Genomic DNA, 25,317 nt, shown 5'->3' with positions numbered 1-25,317 from the left:
TTTCCCACCAAAGCTAATTCTCTCTCAGCTTTAGCTGATAATTTCCTAGGACTGTTTAAGTTCTTAAAATCTCTAAGGTTTTGAACAAATTACTCAGTTCATCAGGATTTACTCCAATAGTGGGCCATAGATAGGAAGTATCTCCTAGCAATCATTGGAGGTCATAAGAGTCTGCAGGAGGATAGCTGGGATTGGGGGCAGGATGGGGCTAGTAGTTTGTAAGGGCTGCTGGGTGGGTTTGGGTTTTGGGGAGCCTACCCACAGGAAACTCCCTGATGACTGGCTATAAAAGCCAAAGGAATAGCCTTTAATACATGGGCACAAGAGACAAATTCCTAAATATAACCCCAGTAGCACAGACACTGAGAGCAACAATAAATAAATGGAACCTCCTAAAACTGAGAAGCTCTACAAAGCAAAGAATACAACCATAAGATAAAAAGATAGCCTGCTGAATGGGAGAAGATCTTTACCAACCCCACATCAGACAAAGGACTGGTCTCCAAAATATATAAAGAACTCAAGAAATTAGACATTAAAATTTTAAATAACCCAATTAAAAGTGGAGTATAGAACTAAAGAGAGATTTCTCAACAGAAGACTATTAAATGGTCAAAAGATACTCAATGAAATGTTCAACATCCTTAGTCATCAGGGAAATGCAAAATAAAACAACTCTGAGATACCATCTTACACCTGTCAGAATGGCTAAGATCAAAAACACCAATGATAGCTTATGCTGGAGAGGATGTGGAGTAAGGGGAACACTCTTACTATTGCTATTGGGTAGGCAACCTTGTACAACCACTTTAGAAATCAGTATGGCGGTTTCTTAGAAAATTGGGAATCAATCTACCTCAGGATCCAGCAATACCACTCTTGGGCGTATACCCAAAAGATGCTCAATCATACTATAAAAGCACTTGATCAACTATGTCCATTGCAGCATTTGTAATAGTCAGAACCTGGAAACAACCTAAGAATGGATAAGTAAATATGGCACATCTACACATTAGAGTACTACATGGCAGTAAAAAAAAGTCATCTTGAATTTTGCATGCAAATGGATGAAATTAAAAACCCTATCCTGAGTGAGGTATCACAGACCCAAAAATAAGAATATGGTATGTACTCACTAATAAGTGGATACTAGCTATAAACAATGAACATTGAGCATATAGTTCATGATTCTAGAAACACTAAGTAATAAGGTGAACCCAAAGAAAAACATATATAGACCCACCTGGAAATTGGAAATAGACAAGTTTGCCTAACAAAATTGGGAGCATGTGGACTGGGGGAGAAGAAAAGGTGGAAAGGGAAGAGGAGGGGAAGAGAGGAGGGTTAAAGAGAACTTGAAGGAATGGGATAGTCGAGATGGAGAAAAGACATAGATGAGAGCAAGGAAAGAGATATTTTGATTGAGGGAACCATTTTAGGGTTAACAGAAACCTGGTTCTAGAGAAATTAACAGGAGTCCACAAGGCTGACTCCAGATAAGACCCTAAGCAATAGAGGAGAGGGAGACTGATCTTCATTTGCCCTGTAGTCATACTGATAAATATCTTATATATCACCATAGAATCTTCATCCAGCAACTGATGGAAACAGAGGCAGAGACCCGCATAGGAGCACTGGACTGAGCTGACAAATTCCAGGTGAAGAGTGCGAGGAATGAGAATATGAGCAAAGAGGTCAAGACCATGATGTGGACACCCATTGAAGCAGTCTATCTGATCTAATGGGAGCTCACAAACTCCAGCTGGACTGGGAAGGAATAAGCATGGGACCAAACTTGTGCATCTGAATGTGGTTGACAGTTGCATGGCTGGGGCAGAATGAGGGGCCACTGGCAATGACGCCAGGATTTATCCCTACTGGATGTACTGGCTTTTTCGGAACCTATTCTTTTTGAATGGATACTTTGTTCAGTCTAGATATAGTAGGGAGGGCCTTGGACCTTCCCCAAAGCAATGTGCCTTACCCTCCCTGAGGTTTGGAGGGGACACAGTGAGAGGGTGTATTGAGGGAATGGGAGGAGGGGAGGGAGGGGGAATTTTGGATTGGTATTTTTTAAAAAATTTAATAATTTAAAAAAATCATAGTATTCCCCTTAGATACATGTAATTTATTTATTAATTATAGCTAAAAATTTGAAAAGAATTATATGAATAGTAAAAATTATATGTTTTTAAATAAAATATATGACTATTTTGAATACCAAAAAAGAATCTGCAATTGATCTATCCTATTTTGTACCTTTTAAGTACAAACTTTTAAATCAATCATTATAAGAGGCCATCCTTTAGGCAATAAAGAAGGCAAAGGAATTGTAGACCATAGAGAACCCATTGACTGAATTACTTTTTAACAGTTCTTAGATCTGTTACCATTCTCTATTCTCCACATTTCTTTTTAACAACAAATACAGAATTACAAGGGCTGGTTGGTTCTTCAATATGCTGAGCATTACCTGCTACTTTTCCAGCTGTTCTAAGGCCTGCAGTTTTCCTGTTGTTAAAGGTCATTCCACAACCATACAGGTTTGTGTGTCAACCATTTTAAAGACAGGGCTGTTGATGACTTCAGAAGATCAGCAACTTTTGTCCCCTGTTCTTGTACAATGTGAATCATAGGTGACAGCTCTTTACAATACTTTCTAATATTTTTCCCAGAATCATAAGTTAATATATTGCTTGTTTCTAAGATTGGGGAAATGTTAATCTGAGTATTTCATCGCTGTAACAAATCACACCCCTACAAATTCATTGCTATGTTAGCAACATATGGCTTTGATTTTCCAATCTGTCTTTGTGGCCTTATGCATTTGACTCTTCTCATGCTCTGTTTTACTGAGATAAAGCTCCAATCCTCAAATGCATTTACCTCCTGAAGAGGCCAATTTTGATGCCACGATTCTCTTACATTCTGTTACATGTATTGTTACATTCACACCTGTGTCTTCCAGACCTTCAATGATAATGTCATTTATTTGTAATTTAACTTGGTCTTTGTTCATATAAAGTTTGGAAGTTTGCCAAAATACTTGCTTTATGGTTTTTCCTGAATTATTTGTTTTCTCTGCTATAGCTAGTCTATCATCCAGAGCAGTATGGTTTCTTACAATAGGCACCAGTTTGTTTAATTCTCTGGAAAGGAATTTCCTCTATGATGACAGAAAACAACTGAACTGAACTTGGCTTTGGGCTTTATGAGATGCCCTTCAAGGAATTTCCTGACAGCAAAGGGTTACCTTGGATGCCATTAGTTCAATGCTTACCTTTGCCACACCTTCTGCATAATCCAGAAGGGAGGGACATTCGGTTTGAATTATGCTTAGAAAATAACATCGTTTATACTAATGCCCTGTTTTCAGTCCACTTTAATGTTGCCTTGCTTGCCACAATTGAAACACTTGACACTTAGATTTTTCTTCAAATCTCTGGAAATCACCTCTCCTATCCAAGCATCATCATGGTCATGAGATTTAATATGGACTGTTTCTCAGACCCATTTCCCCAAGTGTTTTGATCTTACCTTTAAAGGCATAATTATCCTTTTGCATTAAGAATTAGCGTGTTCCAAAGCCAGAGATTCAATTATCATTTGTCTAGCTTCTGATTTTGGCATCATTTTCTTTACCACTGATATCAATCTTGTATAAAATTAGTGAAGGTTTCTTTTGGGTCCTGTATGACCTTAGTAAATTACTCAATCTTCTTTCCTTCTTCTTCAGTTCTGCCCCAAGCAGTCAAAGCTGCTGCATGGCATAAAGCCAGGAATTGGCCATCATATAGGAATTGCCTTTCTCTATTAGAAGCTAAAGATAAATAGCAACCCAACTGTTAACTCTCCCATATATAATTGTGACCTGCTTTCAATATATGCTGGTACAATAGTAGCATAATGTTTTTGGAAGTAATCAACCAATATCAGGTTAGACTTAAGACCCACCCCATGAGATAGAGTCCAACCAATGCTGCTTGGGTGGCCAATAACCTGAGATTAGATAGTCCAGCAACCTAGATGAGAAACAAATATTACTGTTCTACTAAAAGAACAGCAATAAAATAACTCCCAGTGACATTATTGTACTCTTGGATCAGTATCTTGTTTAGCCATCATCACAGAAGCTTTTATCCATAGGAAACAGACAGATATAGATACCATGTACCTAAAATTGGAAAATATGCAGAGAAAGTGTTCTTCTAACTTTCAGTCATAAATGAGATGTCTCCCTCAAATCCATCTCCACAGGACTCAGGAAATCCTATGGAAGGGGAGGCAGGAAGATTTTAAGAGCTAGAAGGCATGGAGGACATCAACAAAACAAGGACATGTAGACACCTCAGGACTGACACACATATGAATTCACATAGTCTGGCAGCATTCACAGGGCATGCACATGTCTAAGCCAGATAAGGTTTTAGCACTGAAAGGCAAAGTAAACACAAGTCTCATTCCCTAATCTAAAGGCTTTCTCCAGTTGATAACCATTACAAAGGAAAAAATCAGGTTTTTTTCCAATGGAGTCTCATTGGGTATACAGTCCACACTTAAGGGCAGGTCTCATGTCCAGCAGTAGATGACCTACACAACATGAATTCAATGATATTTTTGGAGAATTTTTTTTATTTTGTAATGCATTACCTGGGCATTTCCCCCTTAAAGAACACTCTGTCCCTATCTGTCTGTCCATCCATCCATCTCTCTGTCTATCTTCACATATTGATACATACATATATACATACATACATACATATGTATGTATAATTTATCACACATTGATACATAAATATATACATATATGTATACACACATATATTAATTTCCAATTTTGTTTATATGGGTTTTCTTTGTGGGTGAAAGTGTGTCTCTATGTCTGTAAATGTTTCTTATACTTTGTCTTTGACTCTTTGTTCTGTTTGTTTTTGTTCTATTGGGTTTTTAAAAATCTTATACTATTATTTTATAATAATAATATTGTTTTGTTTTTCAATTAAAAAGAGAATGAAAGGTATGAATTTGGATAGGTGGGAAAGTGGGGGGGGCATGGAGGAATACGGGAAGGCAAAACCATAATTAGAATATATTGAATGAAAAATCTGTTTTCAATAACAAAACAATAACATCAAATACCAATAGATTTAATTCTCCAGATTGACCTGATGGACCAAGAAAAAAAGTCCATCTATGTTTGATTACCAAGAGAGACACCTTGTTTTTAAAGATATTTACCAGCTCACTTGGGAGGCAGAGGTAGGCGGATCTCTGTGAGTTCGAGACCAGCCTGGTCTACAAGAGCTAGTTCCAGGACAGGCTCCAAAACCACAGAAAAACCCTGTCTCGAAAAACAAACAAAACAAAACAAAACAAAACAACAAAAAAAGATATTTACCAGCTTAAAGCGATAGACAAAATTTCTCCAATAAAAGGGACCAAATAGGAAACAGGCATTGCTAAACTAGTATCTGACAAAAAAGACTTCAAACTAAAACTAATCAGAAGAGCTAATGAAAAACACTTCATTCTAATAAAGGGAAGAGTTAGCCAGAAGATCTTTTACTACCCAGAAAAAGAATGTTCCTTATACTCATTAGAGATATTCCATGCCAAAGATGGTATTGTGATTGTAAATAATAATAGTGGGTATAATTCAGTGACAACACAGTCTGAAAGAAGGCTAGGAATGTTTGAATAATAATGAGAGAATTGAGTCTCAGAAAGGAGAATCTAGAATGAAGAAAATTAGAATAATTTTGTTCTTTTTGACGCAAAGAAATTAGTAAATAGAAATAAATTAGAAATAGTTCTTGGAATACAGAGTAGAAAGAGCAGTATGGAAGATGTAGGCAGCCCTGATGTGTGCACACAGAGTATTTCTAGGCATTATCTATTTGAAAATAAGATAAAAAATAAAGAAATGAAAAATTGAACTTACTGATAATAGAGGTTCTCAGTGCTTGGATCTTCAGTGATGGAATTAAAGAAAATAAAATGAAGTGGGAAAAATGCAGCAACCACCATATCCCCACCTTTGTACACACTTACTTCTGTCTTTGTAGAACAGTGAGAATGGTCAAAGGAGTAGACAGAGCTGGAATACTGCAGAGCCAGAAACATAAAAAGCAGAGGGAGCATCATGGAAATATCTATAAAGTCAAACTCTTGTAGAGTTTGAATTTTCAGAGCCAGTAGGTATATACATATCCCATGTATCTGTGCCTGTTTATGTAAATTCCAATTTTACATGAACCACTCTCATTCCCAAAGCTCCTTCAACTCAGATTTCTAATATTCCCCTGACAGATCCTGAAAAACAATCTTCCTTGGAGCATCACATCTGGGGTCCAACTTTCAGATTAAAAAAATTACCACATAATGGAAAATATGTTTGAGGCTCATGTTCTCCAGTCCCTGGTACCATGATTTCATCTAGTTCCACTAACAGCAGGGCTCCCTCCTGAGATGAATCACTCCTGGAAAGACTTGACCAAGCTGGTGTCAAAAAAAAATTCCCCTCAGCTATAGATGAAAATATTGTCATGAGGGATGGGGAATGGCTAGTTATGAATAGCCAGTGGATAGTTATGGTTTTTATCATTCACAAAGCCTTGGATTTAATCCCTGGCACCACATAAACTGAGCATTGTTATTAGCATCTGTAATCTCAGCACTGGAGGATCAAAAGACAGGAGAATCAGGGAGTCAAGATCATCTTTATATACTTAGGATGCCCAAGATCTACCTGTACTAGAGATTATGCTGCAAAAAGTGTTCTTATAATCCATCTATAAATCCACAGCACTTATTTTGCCCAATTTTGTGGTTTTCTTATAGCATGTGGTGTACCTGTCCCTCATACCCTCTAAAACAGAAGAAAATCAACAGAAAACATAGCAAATTCTTCTACCACTAAGAACATTGAAAACAAAATATAAAGACATATATCTGTTGTCCTGGAGCAAGGGAAAATATCAGGGAAGTGAAATAACTCAGTGTCATATTGTAGTGGTATATTATGTTATCATATACTTTATAAATAATGATGTATCCTACTAGGTTTATAAATTGTGCCAAGTTCTAATCCACATAAAGTATTAATAATATGAGAAATCACATGGCTAGGATAAAGCACAGAGTATATGGGACCTATTTGTCCTTTGTTTTCTACTTTCTCTCAGCCTAATAATGCTTTACAAATAAAGGCTACTAGCTTTTTGTGTATTTATGTGTGTCTGTGTTTGTGTGTGAACATCATGTGAAAGCCAGAGGTTGAAATCAGATGTTTTTCTTAACTCCTCTACACCTTAGCTTTTCGAAACAGAGTTTCTTAGTGAAACCAGAACTGTCTAATTTAGGTAGACCAAATGGGCAAATGCCTTCACAAGGAAGTACTGGGATTACAAGTGTTCAGATTTTTTTTTTATGTCAGAACTAGTGAACTAAACTCAGGTTCTTATTATTTTATGGTCAACTTCACAGTGTCCCTAGCTCCTAGAGTCTACAAATTTTTTTTCAACAGAAGAAGTTCAAATGGCCAAAAGACACTTAAGATCATGCTCAACTTCCTTAGCAATCAGGGAAATGCAAATCAAGACAACATTAAGATACCATCTTACACCTGTCAGAATGGCTAAAATCAAAAACACCAATGATAGCCTCTGCTGGAGAGGTTGTGGAGAAAGGGGCACTCTCATCCATTGCTGGTGGGAATGCAAACTTGTGCAACCACTTTGGAAAGCAGTGTGGCGGTTTCTCAGGAAAGTCGGGTTCAACCTACCTCTCGACCCAGCAATACCACTATTGGGAATATACCCAAGAGATGCCCTAACATACAACAAAAGTATATGCTCAACTATGTTCATAGCAGCATTGTTTGTAATAGCCAGAACCTGGAAACAACCTAGATGCCCTTCAATGGAAGAATGGATGAAGAAAGTATGGAATATATACATATTAGAGTACTACTCAGCAGTAAAAAACAATGACTTCTTGAATTTTGCATACAAATGGACGGAAATAGAAAACACTATCCTGAGTGAGGTAAGCCAGACCCAAAAAGAGGAACATGGGATGTACTCACTCATATTTGGTTTCTAGCCATAAATAAAGGACATTGAGACTATAATTCATGATTCTAGAGAAGCTAAATAAGAAGGTGAACCCAAAGAAAAACATATAAGCATCCTCCTGAATATTAACCTTCATCAGGCGATGAAAGAAGACAGAGACAGAGACCAACATTGGAGCACTGGACTTAAGTCTCACGATCCAAAGGAGGAGCAGAAGGAGAGTGAGCACGAGCAAGGAACTCAGGACCGCGAGGGGTGCACCCACACACTGAGGCAATGGGGATGTTCTATCGGGAACTCACCAAGGCCAGCTGGCCGGGGTCTGAAGAAGCATGGGACAAAACCGGTCTCGCTGAACATAATGGACAATGAGGACTACTGAGAACTGAAGAACAATGGCAATGGGTTCTTGTTCCTATTCACGTAATGGCTTTGTGGGAGCCCAGGTAGTTTGGATGCTCACCTTAATAGACCTGGATGGAGGTGGGTGGTCCTTAGACCTCTCACAGGGCAGAGAAACCTGCTTGCTCTTTGGGCTGAGGAGGGAGGAAGACTTGATTGGGGGAGGGGGAGGGAATGGGAGGTGGTGGCGGGGAAGAGGCAGAAATCTTTAATAATTAAATAAATTAATTAATATAAAATAAAAAAAGAAAAAATAAATAAATAACCTCATGAGTACACATGTATGTACAATGCTCATAGATGTAAAATAAATTAATCTAAAATGTTAAAAATAAATAAATAAATAAATAAATAAATAAATAAAAATACTTTAAATGGGTGGGTAGTGGTGGTGCACACCTTTAATCCCAGCACTCAGGAGGTAGATGCAGATCTCTGTGAGTTCAAGGTCAGCCTGGTCTACAAGAGCTAGTTTCAGGACAGGCACCAAAGTTACAGAGAAATCTTGTCTTGAAACCCCCCCCCCAAAAAAAATCTTTAAATGGCTTTTACTTGGAAACATGTCAATATTATTCTTTCAAAAGGCATATATCACAAAGACAGAAAGGTATAGAATAAACAATGAATTTCAAATTTTTTTTTGTGAAAATGTTTATTTGTAACATTCTAATTCTCTGCAACACTGAATATTGAATAAAGATCCTCTTGCATTCTAGGCAGGTGATTTTCTAAGGGATATTACCAGTCCATAAATCCATATTTGTTTCATGCTATGATGTTGAAACTGTGGGTTTATAGGTTTAAATTACTGCTAAGCAGTAATGCTTTTGTACACTAGAAAGATTTGTCAATTGCATTGTTTTAATAAAATTCTGATTGTCCAATAGCCATGCAGGAAGTATAAGCAAGACAACCAGACTAAGAGAATTCTGGGAAGAGAAAAGGCAGAGATTCAGTCACCAACCAGATGCAGAAGAATCAAGATGAAACTACCTCACTGAGGAAAAGTAACAAGTCATGTGGCTAACCATAGACAAGGATTATGGGTTAATTCAAGTTGTAAGAGCTAGTTAATCATGAGCCTGAGATAATAGGCCAAACTGTTTATAATCAATATAAGCCTATGTTTTTTTCTTTGGAACTGAATGGCTGTGGAACTGGATTGGACAGAAATTTCCATCTACAAATAGTACCAAAATGTTTGTCAAGAATTTTCACATAAAGTCTGAGAAACTTTTTTTCTTTTTAAAAATTGAGGATTCTAGACAGACAAGAACAGAGTCAGGCACAGCTTCTTGGTAACGATCTTTTCTCCAGTAGGCTCTGTTTTCTAGAAAGAAGCAGAGATAAGGCTCCTTTTAAAGAGTCCTCCTTACTCAGCTTTAGTTGAAAAACTTCACAGTTTGTTTAAGAGGCCTTGCCATCAAATACTTAAATGGTGTTTATGAGCAACTGGCAGCATTCTTTTTTGTGGTGGCATGAACCAAAAAACAGAGTTGTGACAATAAATCTGGCTCCTTCCAGTAACTCCATTAAGAAACCAGAATCTCAGAAATCTAGTGTATGTGGTGGAACCTGCTGCCAAGGCTGCTGCTTTAATCCTATTTCTGCTGCTTAGCTGTTTAAGGATTCATGTCATCAGAAGATGGTAGAAATATACTGTAAAAACATATTTGGATGGAAAAATAACCTTTAAGTGATCTACAGTGTTTTGAAAATAGACATAGGGTTGGGAGAGAAAGGAGCAACAGCTGCTGAAAGGCATTTGATTATAAGTCTGCTAAGTTAATCCACCCTATATATTTAAAAAATACCTTGACTTCAAAATTTAAATAAAAAGATATGTTACTTTGGAGAAAAAGTTTACATTTGTTTTCAGAGAAAACAAGAGGCTATAGATTCATTCTTGGTTAAGAAAAATATGTTGAATTGAAGAATATACCCTGAAATGTTTCAAAACACCTCTGTTGCAGTTTCTTCTGAGTGCTGCAAGGAGAACAGCTTCGAGGCTTCTGGTTGAGATGATCCAGCCTCACAGAATATTGCACCTAGGACTGGACCATAATTCTTATTGGGTCCTCATAAGATTACCACAGCCCCCAATCAGCAGAAAATAGCCTAGAAAACTATGCCCATATTCCCCAAAATTGGATTATGGATGTTTGTCTTTGCTTAGTATGTTAGTTACAAATTGTTATAGATAGTAGAGCAGACCAAGATGGGAGGGACCACACACCCAGTGCAGCACCCCACTTTCTAGGCCCTCCATATTGAGGCAAAACCCTGGGCCTCTCCCCCACCTGCCTCAGCTTTTTTAGCCAGCCAGCAGGCAAACTTCCAGCAGGTAAGCTGCTACAACACCCCAACCCATTTATTGGACCCTGCAAGCTGAAAGTCCCACTCTGCCCCCATACCCTCTTAACCCCCGTGACCTCAGAGGAACTCTGAGATACAGGCTCTAACTATATAGTGAGAACAAAATGGTGGGTGACCACCCTCCTAGTGGGGCACCCACTATCTAGGCCCTCTATAACTAGACAAAACACCAGGTCTCTATCCTACCTGCCTCATCTTCTCTAACTAATCAACATGCAAGCTTCCTGGTGAGAGGCTGCTCCAGTAACTCCACCCCATTCATTGGATCCTGTAAGCTACAAGTCCTACTCTACCCCAAACCCTCTTATCCTTTGTAACATCAGAGGAATTCTGATACACAGGTGCAACTATACACAGTGGACCAAGAGGTAGGTGACCACACACCCAGTGGGACATCCCAATCTCTAAGCCCTTCATACCCGGGCAAGACCTTGGGCCCCTCCCCCAACTGCCTCAACATCTCAAGGCAGTCAGCAGGTAAGCTTCCGGCAGGTAGGCTGGTCCAACACCCCATTCCATCAACCAAACCTGGCAAGCTACAAGTCCCACTCTGCTCCAAAATCCTCCAGTCCCCCACAAACTCAGAGGAACTCTAAAACACAGGCTGTAACTAAACAGAGAGGACCAAGAGAGTAACTCTGAAATATAGGTGTGGCTACCTAGAGAGGACCAAGAGAGGAACGCTGAAGCACAGTCTGTGACTGCACAGAGAAGACCAAAACAATGATCCAAGATAGCAGACCAAGAGAGACCTCAGCACTGACACAGTGACATTACAGAACAGACCAAGAACAGTTCCCAAAGATACAGACAACAATTGTAAGGATTGGATCAAGAGACAAAGACCCTGCTGGAGCCAACTGGAGGAAGAGATAGGTAGGTGCCAATGTAAGAATTCATTCAACAACCTAAAAAGCAAGATGGTGATACCAAAGTCCAGTGGTCATAAAACAGGAAGACCTGATCATCCTAATCCAAAAGAAGCAGAAGAAAATGATTTTAAATGTAAATTTATGAGGATGATGTAGAACTTTGAAGAGGAAATGAAAAAAATTCCTTAATGAAATGGAGAAAAAGACAAACAAAAATTGGAAGAAATAAAAAAAACCTCTTAAAGAAACCCATGAAAACCAAGAAAGAAAAACCATCAAAGAGGTGAGTCAAATAGTCCAGGTCTTAAAGAACGAAATAGAGGCAATAAACAAATACAAACCAAACAAATTCTGGAAATGGAAAATCTGGGTAAATGAATGGGAACTACATAACCAACAGAATATAAAAGATGGAAGAGAGAATATCAGGTATTGAAGATACTATAGAGAAAATAGATTCATCAGTCAAAGAAAATGTTAAATCCAATAAATTCTTAACATAAACATCCAGAAAATCCGAGACACCATGAAAAGTCCAAACCTAAGAATAACAGAGATAAAAGGAGGAGAAGAAATTCAGCTCAAAGGCACAGAAAATATATTCAATAATATTACAGAACAAAACTTTTCAGCCTAAAATATGAGATTCCTATGAAGGTACAAGGTTTCAGAACACACACACACACACACACACACACACACACACAAGTTCTCTTGCCATATAATAATCAAAACACAAAACATAACGAATAAAGAAAGAATATTAAGAACTACAAAGAAAAAAATGTCAAGTAACATATAAAGGCAGATCTATCAGAATTACACCTGACTTCTCAGTGGAAACCATAAAAGCCAGAAGGTCCTGGACAGATGTGCTGCAGAAACTAAGAGACCACTGATGCAAGCTCTGACTACTGTACCCAGCAAAGTTTTCGACCACAACTGATGGAGAAAGCAAGATATTTCGTGACAAAACCATATTTAAACAATACCCATCCTCAAATCCAGGCATACAATTGTACTTGAAGGAAAACTCCAATGCAAGGAAACTAACTACACCCACAAAAACACAGGCAAAAGATAACCTCACACCAGCCAACCCCAATGAAGCAAAGCTCACCAATCATACCACTGAAAAAATAACAAGAATTAACAATGACTGGTCATTAATATCTCTTAATATCAATGGACTCAATACAACTATAAACAGACACAGGCTCAGAGAACGGATATGAAAGCAGATGCTTCCTTCTGCTGTATATACACCTCAACCCTAAAGACAGACATTACTTCAGGGTTGTGGTTTGTGAAAAGATTTCCAATCAAATGATCCTAAGAAACAGGTGGGTGCAGCAATCCTAATATTGAACAAAATAGATTTCAAACTAAAATCAATCAGAAGGGATGGAGAACTCATCACAGGAACAATCCATCAAGATGAAGTCTCAATCCTGAACATTTATGCCCCAAATACAAAAGAACTCACATATGTAAAAGAAACATTCCTACAGCTTAACTCACACATCAAAACACACACACACAAAGAGTAGAAGATTTCAACACTCCACCCTTCCCAAAAGGCAGGACAACCAGACAAAAACTCAACAGAGAAATAAAAGGACTAACAGATATCATGACTCTAATTGGCTCAACAGACATCTATAGAACATTTCACCCAAACACAGAAGAATATAACTTCTTCTCAGCACCTTATGAAATCTTCTCTAAAACTGACCACATACCCAGTAACAGAAAAAAACCTCAAAAGACAAAAAAATGGAATAACCCCCTGTATCTTATGGGATCACCATGGTTTAAAGTTAGAAGTCAACAACAGCTATGAACTTTCCTGCTTTCGTTATTTGCAGATGATATGATAGTATACATAAGCGACCCCATAAACTCTACCAAAGAACTCCTACAGCTGATAAACACCTTTAGTAATGTGGCAGGATACAAGATCAACTCCAAAAAATCCATTGCCTTCTTACACACTAAGGATAAGGAAGCAGAGAGGGAAATCAGAGAAGCATCACCTTTCAGGATAGCCACAAATAACATAAAATATCTTGGGATAATTATTACCAAGGAAGTGAAAGATCTATTTGACAAGAACTTTAAGCCTTTGAAAAAAGAAATTGAAGAGGATACCAGAAAATGGAAGGATCTCCCTTGCTCTTGGATTGGGAGGATCAACATAGTAAAAATGGCAATTCTACCAAAAGCAATTTAAAGATTCAATGCAATCCCCATCAAAATCCCATCAAAATTCTTCCCAGATCTGGAGAAGACAACAATCAACTTTATATGGAAAAACAAAAAACCCAGGATAGCCAAAACAATCTTATACAATAAAGGATCATCTGAAGCCATTACCATCCCTGACTTCAAACTCTATTACAGAGCTACAGTATTGAAAACAGCTTGGTATTAACATAAAAACAGAGAAGTCAACCAATGGAATCGAATAGAAGACCCGGACTTTAACCCACAAACCTATGAACACCTGATTTTTGATAAAGGAGCTAAAAGTATGCAATGGGAAAAAGAGAGCATCTTCAACAAATTGTGCTGGCAAAACTGGATGTCAATCTGTAGAAAAATGAAAATAGATCCATATCTATCACCATGCACAAAACTCAAGTCTAAATGGATTAAAGACCTCAATATCAGTCCGAACACACTGAACCTGATAGAAGAGAAAGTGGGAAGTACTCTACAACACATGGGCACAGAAGACCACTTCCTACGTATAACCCCAGCAGCACAGACATTAAGGGCAACATTGACTAAATGGGACCTCCTGAAACTGAGAAGCTTCTGTAAAGCAAAGGACACTGTCACTAAGACAAATAGGCAACTCACTGACTGGGAGAAGATCTTCACCAACCCCGCAAATGACAAAGGTCTGATATCCAAAATATATAAAGAACTCAAGAAACTAGACTGTAAAAAACTAATCAACCCAATTATAAAATGGGGCACTGAGCTGAACAGAAAATTCTCAACAGAAGAAGTTCAAATGGCCAAAAGACACTTAAGGTCATGCTCAACTTCCTTAGCGATCAGGGAAATGCAAATCAAGACAACTATAAGATACCATCTTACACCTGTTAGAATGGCTAAAATCAAAAACACCAATGATAGCCTTTGCTGGAGAGGCTGTGGAGTAAGGGGTACACTCATCCATTGCTGGTAGGAATGCAAACTTGTGCAACCACTTTGGAAATCAGTGTGGCGGTTTCTCAGGAAATTCGGGATCAACCTACCCCTGGACCCAGCAATACCACTCTTGGGAATATACCCAAGAGATGCCCTATCATACAACAAGAGTATATGCTCAACTGATCAACTATGTTCATAGCAGCATTGTTTGTAATAGCCAGAACCTGGAAACAACCTAGATGCCCTTCAATGGAAGAATGGATGAAGAAAGTGTGGAATATATACATATTAGAGTACTACTCAGCAGTAAAAAACAATGACTTCATGAATTTTGCATGCAAATGGATGGAAATAGAAAACACTATCCTGAGTGAGGTAAGCCAGACCCAAAAAGAGGAACATGGGATGTACTCACTCATAATTGGTTTCTAGCCATAAATAAAGGACATTGAGCCTATAATTCGTGATCCTAGAGAAGTTAAATAAGAAGGTGAACCCAAAGAAAAACATATAGTCATTCTCCTGAATATTAACCTTCATCAGGCGATGAAAGGAGACAGAGACAGAGACCCACATTGGAGCCCCGGACTGAAATCCCAAGGTCCAAATCAGGAGCAGAAGGAGAGAGAGCATGAGCAAGGAACTCAGGACCGTGAGGGGTGCACCCACACACTGAGACAATGGGGATGATCTTTCGGGAACTCACCAAGGCCAACTGGACTGGGTCTAAGAAAGCATGGGATAAAACCGGACTCGCTGAACATAGCGGACAATGAGGACTACTGAGAACTCAAGAACAATGGCAATGGGTTTTGATCCTACTGCACGCACTGGCTTTGTGGGAGCCTAGGCAGTTTGGATGCTCACCTTACTAGACCTGGAAGGAGGTGGGAGGTCCTTGAACTTCCCAAAGGGCAGGGAACCCTGACTGCTCTTCGTGCTGATGTGGGAGAGGGAGGGAAATAGGAGGCAGTGATGGGGAGGAGGCAGAAATCTTTAATAAATAAAAAAAAAGAAGTCAACAACAGTACCATTTTTAGAAAGCCTACAAACTCATGGAAATTGAACAATCCTAATTGAACCAATCCTGGGTCAAGGAAGAAATAAAGACTGAAATTAAAGACTTCCTAGAATTCAATGAAAATGAAGACACAACATACCCAAACCTATGGATTAGTATGAAAGCAGTGCTAAGAGGAAAGATTATAGAACTAATGTGCATACATAAAGAAAGTAGAGAAATCTCACAATAGTGACTTAACATCTTAAAGCTCTAGAAAAAAAAAAAAACAGACTCACCCTGGAGGAGTCAGTGACAGGGAATAATCAAATTGAGGACCGAAATAAATAAAATAGAAACAAACAAAAAAACAATACAAAGAAGCAGTGAAACAAAGAGCACCTCAAACAAAAATTCAACAAGATAGACAAATTCTTATCCAGATTAGTCAAAAGGCAGAGAGAGAACATCCAAATTAGCAAAATCAGAAATGAAAAGATCATAACAACAGACACCAAGGAAATACAGAGAATGATTAGGTCATATTTCAAAAACTTCTACTCCACATAAATAGAAAATTCTAAAAGAAATGAGTAATTTTCTGGATAGGTACTGAATACAAAATTAAATCAAGACCAGGTGAACAATTTAAATAAACACATAGTCTGCAATGAAATATAAGCAGTCATCAAAATCCTCCCAACAAAAAGTAAGTAAATAGAAGCCCAGGGCCAGATGTTTTCATTCCAGAATTCTACTAGAACTTCAAAGAAGAGCTAATACTTATACTTGCTGTGGGATAATGGTCTGTACCTTGTCAGCTGTATTTTAATAAATTGCTGATTGGCCAGTAGCCAGGCAGGAAGTATAGGTGGGACAGCCAGTCAGGAAGTATATGTGGGGAAACAAGAACAGGAGAATTCTGGGAAGAGGAAAGATTCAGTCTGCAGTCATCACCCAGCCACAGAGGAGGCAAGATGAGAATCCCTTGCTGACAAAGGTACCAAGCCACATGGCTAACACAGAAAAAATTATTGGTTAAAATGTAGGATGTCAGAGTTAATAAGAAGCCATAGCTACTAGGCCAATCTGTTTATACTTAATGTAAACCTCTTTGTGCTTATTTGGGACTGAACTGCTGTGGTACAAGGCAGGACAGAAATCTCTGTCAACATACGCTTGTCAGAGTGTTCCATAAATAAGAAACAGAAGGAACATTGCCATCCTTTTTATGAAGCTACAGTTTCCCTGATGTCAAAACCACACAAAGACTCAACCAAGAAAGAAAATTACAGAACAATCTCCCTTATGAACTCAACAAGACACTAGCACATAAAATCATACACCATGATCAAGTCAACTTCATTCCAGAACTGCTGGGATGATTCAACATTGGAAAATTTATCAATATAATCCACCATATAAGTAAACAGAAAGAAACAAGTATATGATCATATTATTAGATGCTGAAAAACCATTCCACAAAATCCAACACTCTTTCATTATGAAGGTCCTCAAGAGATCAAGGATAAAAGAAGCATATATAAATATAATAAAAATAATATAGAATATGCTGCTTGCCAAAACCAAATTAAATGGAGGGAACCTCAAAGTGATTCCACCAAAATCAGGAACAAGACAAGGCTGAACACTCTCTTCATATCTATTCAAAATAGCTCTAGAAATTCTGGCTAGAGCAATAAGACAACAAAAGGAGATCAAGGGGATTCAAATTGGAAAGCAAAAAGTCAAGCATTCATTATTTGCAGATGATATGATAGTATATATAAGTAACCGCCAAAACTCTACCAGAGAACTCCTACAGGTGATAAATACCTTCTGTAATATTGCAGGATACAAGATCAACTCAAAAAAATCAGTAGCCCTGCTACAAACAAAAGATAAAGAAGCTGAGGCATAAATCAAAGAAACATCACTTTTCACAATAGCCACAAATAACATAATATATCTTACAGTAACACTAACCAAAGAAGTTAGAGACTTGTTCAACAAGGACTTTAAGTTTCTAAAGAAAGAAATTGAAGAAGATACCAGAAAATGGATAGATCTCCCAAGCTGTTGGATGGGTAGGGTGAATATAATAAAAATACCAACCCTACCAAAAGAAATCTATAGATTCAATGCAATCCCCATTTAAATCCCAACACAATTCTTCACAGACCTTGAAAGAACAATGATCAACTTCATATGGAAAAAAAAAACAGGATAGCCAGAACAATCCTGTACAATAGAGGCACTTCCAGAGACATTACCATTCCTGACTTCAAACTCTATTATAGAACTACAGTAATGAAAACAGCTTGGAATTGGCAGAAAAACAGACAGTTTGACCAATGAAATCAAATTGAAGACCCAGATATTAATCCACATGCCTATGAATACCCAATTTTTGACAAAGAAATTAAAATCGTATCATATAATGGAAAAAAAAGAAAGCATCTTCAAAAAATGGTGCTGGCATAATTGGATGTCAACATGTAGAAAAATGCAAATAGATCCATACTTATTCCCATGCACAAAACTGAAGTCCAAATGAGTTAAAGACCTCAATATAAATCTGACCATGTGAACCTTATAGAAGATAAAGTGGGAAGTAGCCTTCAATGAATGAGCACAGGAGACCACTTCCTAAATATAACACTAGTAGCACAGACACTGAGGACAACAATAAATAAATGGGACCTCCTGAAACTGAGTAGTTTCTGTAATGCAGAGGACACTGTCATTAAGACAAAAAGGCAGCCTACTGAATGGGAAAAGATCTTCTCCAACCCCACATCAGACAGTAGACTGACCTCCAAAATACATTTTAGAAAAACACAAGAAATTAGACATCAAAATTGAAAACAATCCAATTGAAAAATGGGCTACAGATCTAAACAGAGAATTCTCAACAGAAGAACTGCAAATAGTTGAAAGACACATAAGGAAATGTTTGACATTTCTAGCCATTAGGGAAATTCAAATCAAAATGACTCTGAGATACCATCTTACACTCATCAGCATGGCTAAGAACAAAAACACCAATGACAGCTTATGCTGGAAAGGATGTGGAATAAGGGAATTCACACTCATCCATTGCTAATGGGAATGCAAACTTACAAAACCACTTTGGAAATCAGTATGGCCATTTCTCAGAAAATTGGGAATTAACCTATCTCAGAATGTAGCAATACCACTCTTGGGCATATATCCAAAAGATGCTCAATCATACTACAAAGGCATTTGTCCAACTATGTTCATAGAAGCATTATTTGTAATAGTCAGAACCTGGAAACAACCTAGATGCCCATCAATTGAAGAATGGATAAAGAAAATGTGTAGTACACATTAGTGTACTACTCAGCAGTAAAAAAACAATGACAATTTGAATTTTGCATGCAAATGGATAGAATTAGAAAACACTATCTTGAGTGAGGTAACCAAGACCCAAAAATATGAATAAGGTATGTACTCCCTCATAAGTGGATACTAACCATAAGCAAAGGACATTGAGCCTATAGTTCCTGTTCCTAGAGAAGCTAAGTAATAAGGTGAACCCAAAGAAAAACATATATAGACCCACCTGGAAATTGGAAACTGACAAGATCGCCTGACAAAATTGGGTGTATGAGGGCACAAGGCAGGGAGGTCAAAGGAAGGGGAGAAGGGGAGAATTGAGGAGAACTTGAGGGAATGGGATAGTAGAGATGGAGAAAGGACAGATATGAGAGCAAGGAAAGAAATATTTTGATTGAGGACGCCATTATAGGGTTAGTAAGAAACCTGGCTCTAGAAAAATTCCCAGGAGTCCACAAGGATGACCCTAAAGAGTCCAAGAATAAGAAAATAAAAATATAAATTCCAGAAATAAGAATGTAGAAATAAAGAAATATAAAGTTATAAGTCTAGGGAAATGAGGACAGTAAGTAGCTTTCTCAGTAGGTCAAGGGTCAATCATTAACAGATCTATTTTCTCAGATGCTTAAGAAGCGTCCATCAGCCTACAATGGGCTGCTCTATTTACAAGGCCAGAGCTTCTCTCTGCAAACTGAGAGTAGTGTCCTGGCCGTGCAGGACAAATGACAGATAGGAACTGAGTTAACCTGACCTCTGGCTTAGGCACTGTCTCTGTTATGGGAAACTGGCACCACGGGGAGGCATGGGGCTTCAGTATACACCGCCCGTAGGTACCAGCAGAAACAGTGAATATGGTACAAAAACCTGGTTTGACTAATGAGCTCTGATATGGAGGTTATAATGTATGGCAGTCTGTATCTGAGTTTTAACTTGAGATAGTGTGAAAAGCTTTTTGCTATCTTCTAAGTTCCCAGCCTAAGAACCAATTATTCTGATTTACCAACCCTCTGATATTACCAGCAGTGCCTTTTTTGACTAATTGCTAAAGACACCTATTTTCTTGCAATTAGTGACTTTTACGGTAATCTACTCTGAAACATATTTCATGATAGCTGCTTAGTTACCCATGGATGTCAGACCACACTTTCCTCCTTAAGGTCTATGTTGATTGACCCACAGGTCGGGGGCAAGATCATAAAAATTTCTTTGTTCAGATCTAATGCTTGGTGCCCCTATTGTAAAAGATGGGTTCAGAAACTACCCTTTTGCCACAGCCTAACAAATATTATCTCTGGCTATGGTCTCAGCTAGCTGATAAGCTTCTGTGCCCCATAGTGTTTTTTATTTTTATTTTTTATTTTAAAGTTTACATCTGGTTTTTCTGGGTTTCCAGAATAAAATTTGCTTCTGGTTTATTAGGCTTGGTGGTGTTCCCATCTTTGTGCAACCTCCCCCCCCCCCAGTATCCAACAACCCCAGCTAAGATCCTAAGCAATAGAGGAGAGGTTGCCCAATCTTGACTTGCCCTATAGTCAAACTGATGAATATCTTATATATCACCATAGAACCTATATCAGCAACTGATGGAAACAGAGGCAGAGAACCACATTGGAGCACTGGACTGACCTCCCAAAGTCCAGCTGAAGAGTCAGAGGAATGAGAATGTGAGCAAAGAGGTAAAGACCATGACGGGGACACCCACTGAAACAGTCTACCCGAGCTAAGGGGAGCTCACCAACTCCAGCTGGACTGGGAAGGAACAAACATGGGACCAAACCAGTCCTTCTGAATGTGGTTGACAGTTGCATGGATGAAGCAGACTGAGGGGCCACTGGCAGTGGTACCAGGATTTATCCCTACTGTATGTACTGTCTTTTTGGGAACCTATTCTCTTTAGATGATACCTTGTTCACCCTAGGACCTGCCCCCAAAGAAAGGTGCCTTACCCTCTCTGAAGATTGCATGGGGATGGGGTGGGACTTTATATAGAGGTATGGGATGAGGAGAGGGAGTAGGAACTAGGATTGGTATGTATAATATAAAAGATAACTTGTTTTCTTTTAAAAAATAAAGAAAAAAGAAAAAAAACCTAAAAACTAATATTGGAATTATTTCAGAGACACCACAGTCAGAAAGAGGGTTAAGAATGGTTGAATAATGAGAAAATTGAGTCTCAGAAAGGAGAAGCTAGAATGAAGAAAATTAGAATGCTTTTGTTCTTTTTGAAGCAAAGAAAGTAGTAAATAGAAATTAATTAAAAACGGTTCTTGAGTACAGAGTAGAAAGAGCAGTATGGAAGATGTACACAGCACTGATGTATGCACACATAGTATTTCTAGGCATTATATATTTAAAAATAAGACAAAAAATGAAGAAATGAAAAAATGAACTTACTGATGATAGAAGATGTCATTGTTTGGATCTTCAGTCACGGAATCAAAGAAAGTAGTATGCAGTGGGAAAAATGCAGCAACCACCATATCCCCACTCTTGTACACGCTCACTTCTGCCTTTGTTACACAGTGAGACTGGTCAAAGGAGTAGACAGAGCTGGAATATTGCAGAGCCAGAAACATAAAAAGCAGAGGGAGCATCATTGAAGTATCTATAAAGTCAAACTCTGTAGAGATTGAATTTTCAAAGACAGTAGGTGTATACATATCCCATGTATCAGTGCCTGTTTATGTAAATTCCATTTTTTTTTTTTGGCTACAATGGCCACTGTCATTCCCAAAGTCCCTTCACCTCAGATTTCTAATATTCCCCTGATGGATTCTGAAAAACAATCTTCCCTGGAGCATCACATCTGGGGTCCAACTTCCAGGTTTAAAAATACCACAAGATGGAAAATATGTTTGAGGCTCATGTTCTCCAGTCCCTGGTGCCATGATATCATCCAGTTCCACTGACAACAGGGCTCCCCCTGAGAAAAAGGTCTTCTGGAAAAAGATTGTCCAAGCTGGTGTACAGAGACTTTTGCCTTCTGCTATGGATGAAAATATTGTCATGAGGCATGGGGAATGGGTAGTTATGGATAGTGAGTAGATAGTTATGTTTTTCTATCATGTGAAAAGTCTTGGGTTTAGTCCCCAGCACCACATAAACTGAGAATTGTTATTAGCATATGGAATCTCAGCACTGGAGGATCAAGAGACAGGAGAATCAGGGAGTCAAGATCATCTTTTTATACTTAGGATGGTTAAGGTCTACCTGTACTAGAGATTATGATTCAAAGAGTATTTTTTTGCTATATGTCCGTAGCATTTATTTTGCCCATTTTTGTGGTTTTCTTATAGGATGTGGTATATCTGGCCCTCATCCCATCTGAAATAGAAGAAAATCAACAGAAAATATTAGTAAAGTCTTCTACCACTAAGAACATTGAAAACAAAATATATAAACATATATCATTTGTCCTGGAGCAAAGGAAAATATCAGGGAAATGAATTAATTCAGCATCACATTATAGTGGCATATTATGTTATCACATCGTTACTAAATAATGATGTATTTTGTTTGTCTTATAAATTGTGCCATGTTCTAATCCACATAAATTATTAATAATATGAGAAACCACATGGCTAATAAAGCATGGAGTATATGGAACCTATTTGTCCTTTGCTTTCAATTTCTCCCAACCTATAATGCTTTGAAAATAAAAACTACTAGAGTTTTGTGTATATATTTGTGTGTGGACATCATGTAGAATTAGATGTTTTTCTTACCACCTCTACACCTTATTTTTTTGATAGTGTTTCTTATTGAAACAAGACCTGTCTAATTTAGGTAGACCAAATAGACAAATGACTTCACAAGGAAGTGCTGGGATTACAAGTGTTCAGTTTTTTATGGGGAACTAAACTAAGGATCTTATTATTTTATGGTCAACTGCACAATTTCCCTATGTCCTATGCCTACAAGTTTTTAAATAAAAATACTTTAAATGGCCTTCAAGTGTGACATGTCAATATTATTCCTTCAAACAGTAGCTATGACAAAGGCAGAAAGGTATAGAATAAACAATGAAATTTCAAAGATGTTTTTTGTGAAAACGTCTATTTGTAACACTCTCTAATTTTCTGCATCATTGAATATTAAGAACAGTGTTTCCTGCATTCTAGGCTGGTGTTTTCTCTGAGGTATATTACCAGTCCATAATCTATACTTGATTTCATGCTATGATGTTGAAACTTTGGGTTTATGGGTTTAAATTACTGCTGTGCGGTAATGCTCTTGTAAACTGTAACTATTTCTCAATTGCATTGTTTTACTAAAACACTGATTTACCAATAGTCATATAGGGAGTATAGGTGGGACAACCAGACTAAGAGAATTCTGGGAAGAAGAAAGCAGAGGTGCAGTTACCAACCAGATGCAGAGGAATCAAGATGAAACTGCCTCACTGAGAAAAAATACCAAGTCATGTGGCTAACCATAGACAATTAAATTATGGGTTAATTTAAGTTGTAAGAGCTAATTAATCATAAGCCTGAGATAACAGACCAAACAGTTTATAATTAATTTAAGCCTCTGTTTGTTTCTTTGGAACTGAATGGCTGTGGGACTGGGTGGGACAGAAACTTCCATCTACAAATGGTGCCCAAATGTTTGGAAAGAATTTCCACATAAAGTCAGAAATATTTTTTAAAAATAGGATTCTAGATAAACAAGAACAGAGTCAAGTACAACTTCTTGTTAAAAATCTTCTCTTCAGTAGACTCTGTTTTTTAGAGATAAGCAGAGATGCAGCTCCTTTAAAAGAATCTTCATGACTACGCTTTAGCTGCAAAAACATCACAGTTCTTTTTAGAGGTCCTGCCACCAAACACTTAAGTGATTTTCATTAGCAGCCAGCAGCATGCTTCTTTGTGTTGACATGAACCAAGACACTCCACAGAATTGTGGCTATAAATCTCGCTTCTGCCAGTAGTTCCACCATGAAGTCAGAATCCCAGAAAGCTAATGTATGTGGTGGAGCCAGTTGCCAAGGCCACAGCTTTAATCCTAGTCCTGCTGCTTAGCTGTTTAAAGACTCGTGTTGTAAGAAAAAAAGAAATAGATATACTGTAAAGACATATTTGGATGAAAGAAATAACCTCTAAATGGTTTACAGTGTTTTAAAAATATACATAGCCTTTGGAGAGAGAAAAAATAGAGAAATTCTTTAAAAATATAGTAGCTAGGCATAGTGGCTCATGCCTTTATTCCTAGCACTTGGGAGGCAGAGGCAGGCATGTCTCTGGTAGTCTGAGAACAGATTATTCTACAGAGTGAGTTCTAGGACAGCCGAGCATACACAGAGAAGCCCTGTCAAAAAAAAAAAAACCCAAAAATTGAAGAAAAAATTATAAAAATTTAGAAAAACAAAGCCATGCAAAGATGGAAAATACAGAGAGGGGTGAGTGTCTGCCTGCCGGGCAGGCCTGAAGGTCCCCGCAAGAGAGTGCGGGCACCTTCGGCTTGTGCTGCAGGGTCTCCTGTGTCCTACTCAACCCTGCCCTGCTCCCCACTTTCGCCCTTTTGTCTGTGGTGTCCTGGGGCTACCAGGTGGCCCTGTTTCAGTGCTGAGGAGTTCCATCCAGACAGGAACAGTTCCTGCTCCTGCATTGAGGAGATCCACCCAGAGAGTCAGTCATAGAAAAGACTGGACCAAGACACCAGGCCTCTCCTGGCTCCATTTGAAGGAAAAGATGGGTAGGCGCCAATGCAAGAATTCCTCCAACAACCTGAAAGGCAACATGACATCACCAGAATCCAGGGATCCCAAAACAAGGAGAATTGAACACCCTACTCCAGAAGGAATAGAAGAAATCGACATTAAATGGAACTATATGAAAATAATAGAGGACCTTAAACAGGTGAAAAACTGCCATAAAGAAATAGAGACGACAAACAAAAAGGTAGAGGAAATGAATAAATCTCTCAAAGATACCCAAGAAAAACAAGAAAAAGCAATCAAACAGGTAAGGGAAACAGTTCAACTTGAAAAGTGAAATGGAGGTAATGAAGAAAACACAAACTGAGGGAAGGCTGGATATGGAAAATCTGGGTAAATGAACAGGAACTA

At 38.1% G+C, this 25,317-nt stretch overlaps 1 protein-coding gene across 1 annotated transcript in view; it reads right to left on the bottom strand.

The window, feature by feature from the left end:
- Positions 1 to 21,847, bottom strand: part of LOC130871332 (vomeronasal type-2 receptor 116-like) — a 66,372-nt gene extending 44,525 nt beyond the window's left edge. The window contains exons 1-3 of the mRNA XM_057764682.1: positions 21,645 to 21,847; positions 6,853 to 6,868; positions 5,942 to 6,225 (exon numbers count right to left, since the gene is read on the bottom strand). Of these exons, the coding sequence (XP_057620665.1) occupies positions 5,942 to 6,225; positions 6,853 to 6,868; positions 21,645 to 21,847 (503 nt within the window). The remainder of the gene's footprint in view (positions 1 to 5,941; positions 6,226 to 6,852; positions 6,869 to 21,644) is intronic.
- Positions 21,848 to 25,317: the final 3,470 nt, after the last annotated feature.

The sequence above is a fragment of the Chionomys nivalis genome, chromosome 3 (assembly GCF_950005125.1).
Source record: "Chionomys nivalis chromosome 3, mChiNiv1.1, whole genome shotgun sequence".
NCBI lineage: Eukaryota > Metazoa > Chordata > Mammalia > Rodentia > Cricetidae > Chionomys > Chionomys nivalis.
Note: the sequence above shows the minus strand (reverse complement) of the source record. Positions and strands in the feature narration are given on the sequence as shown.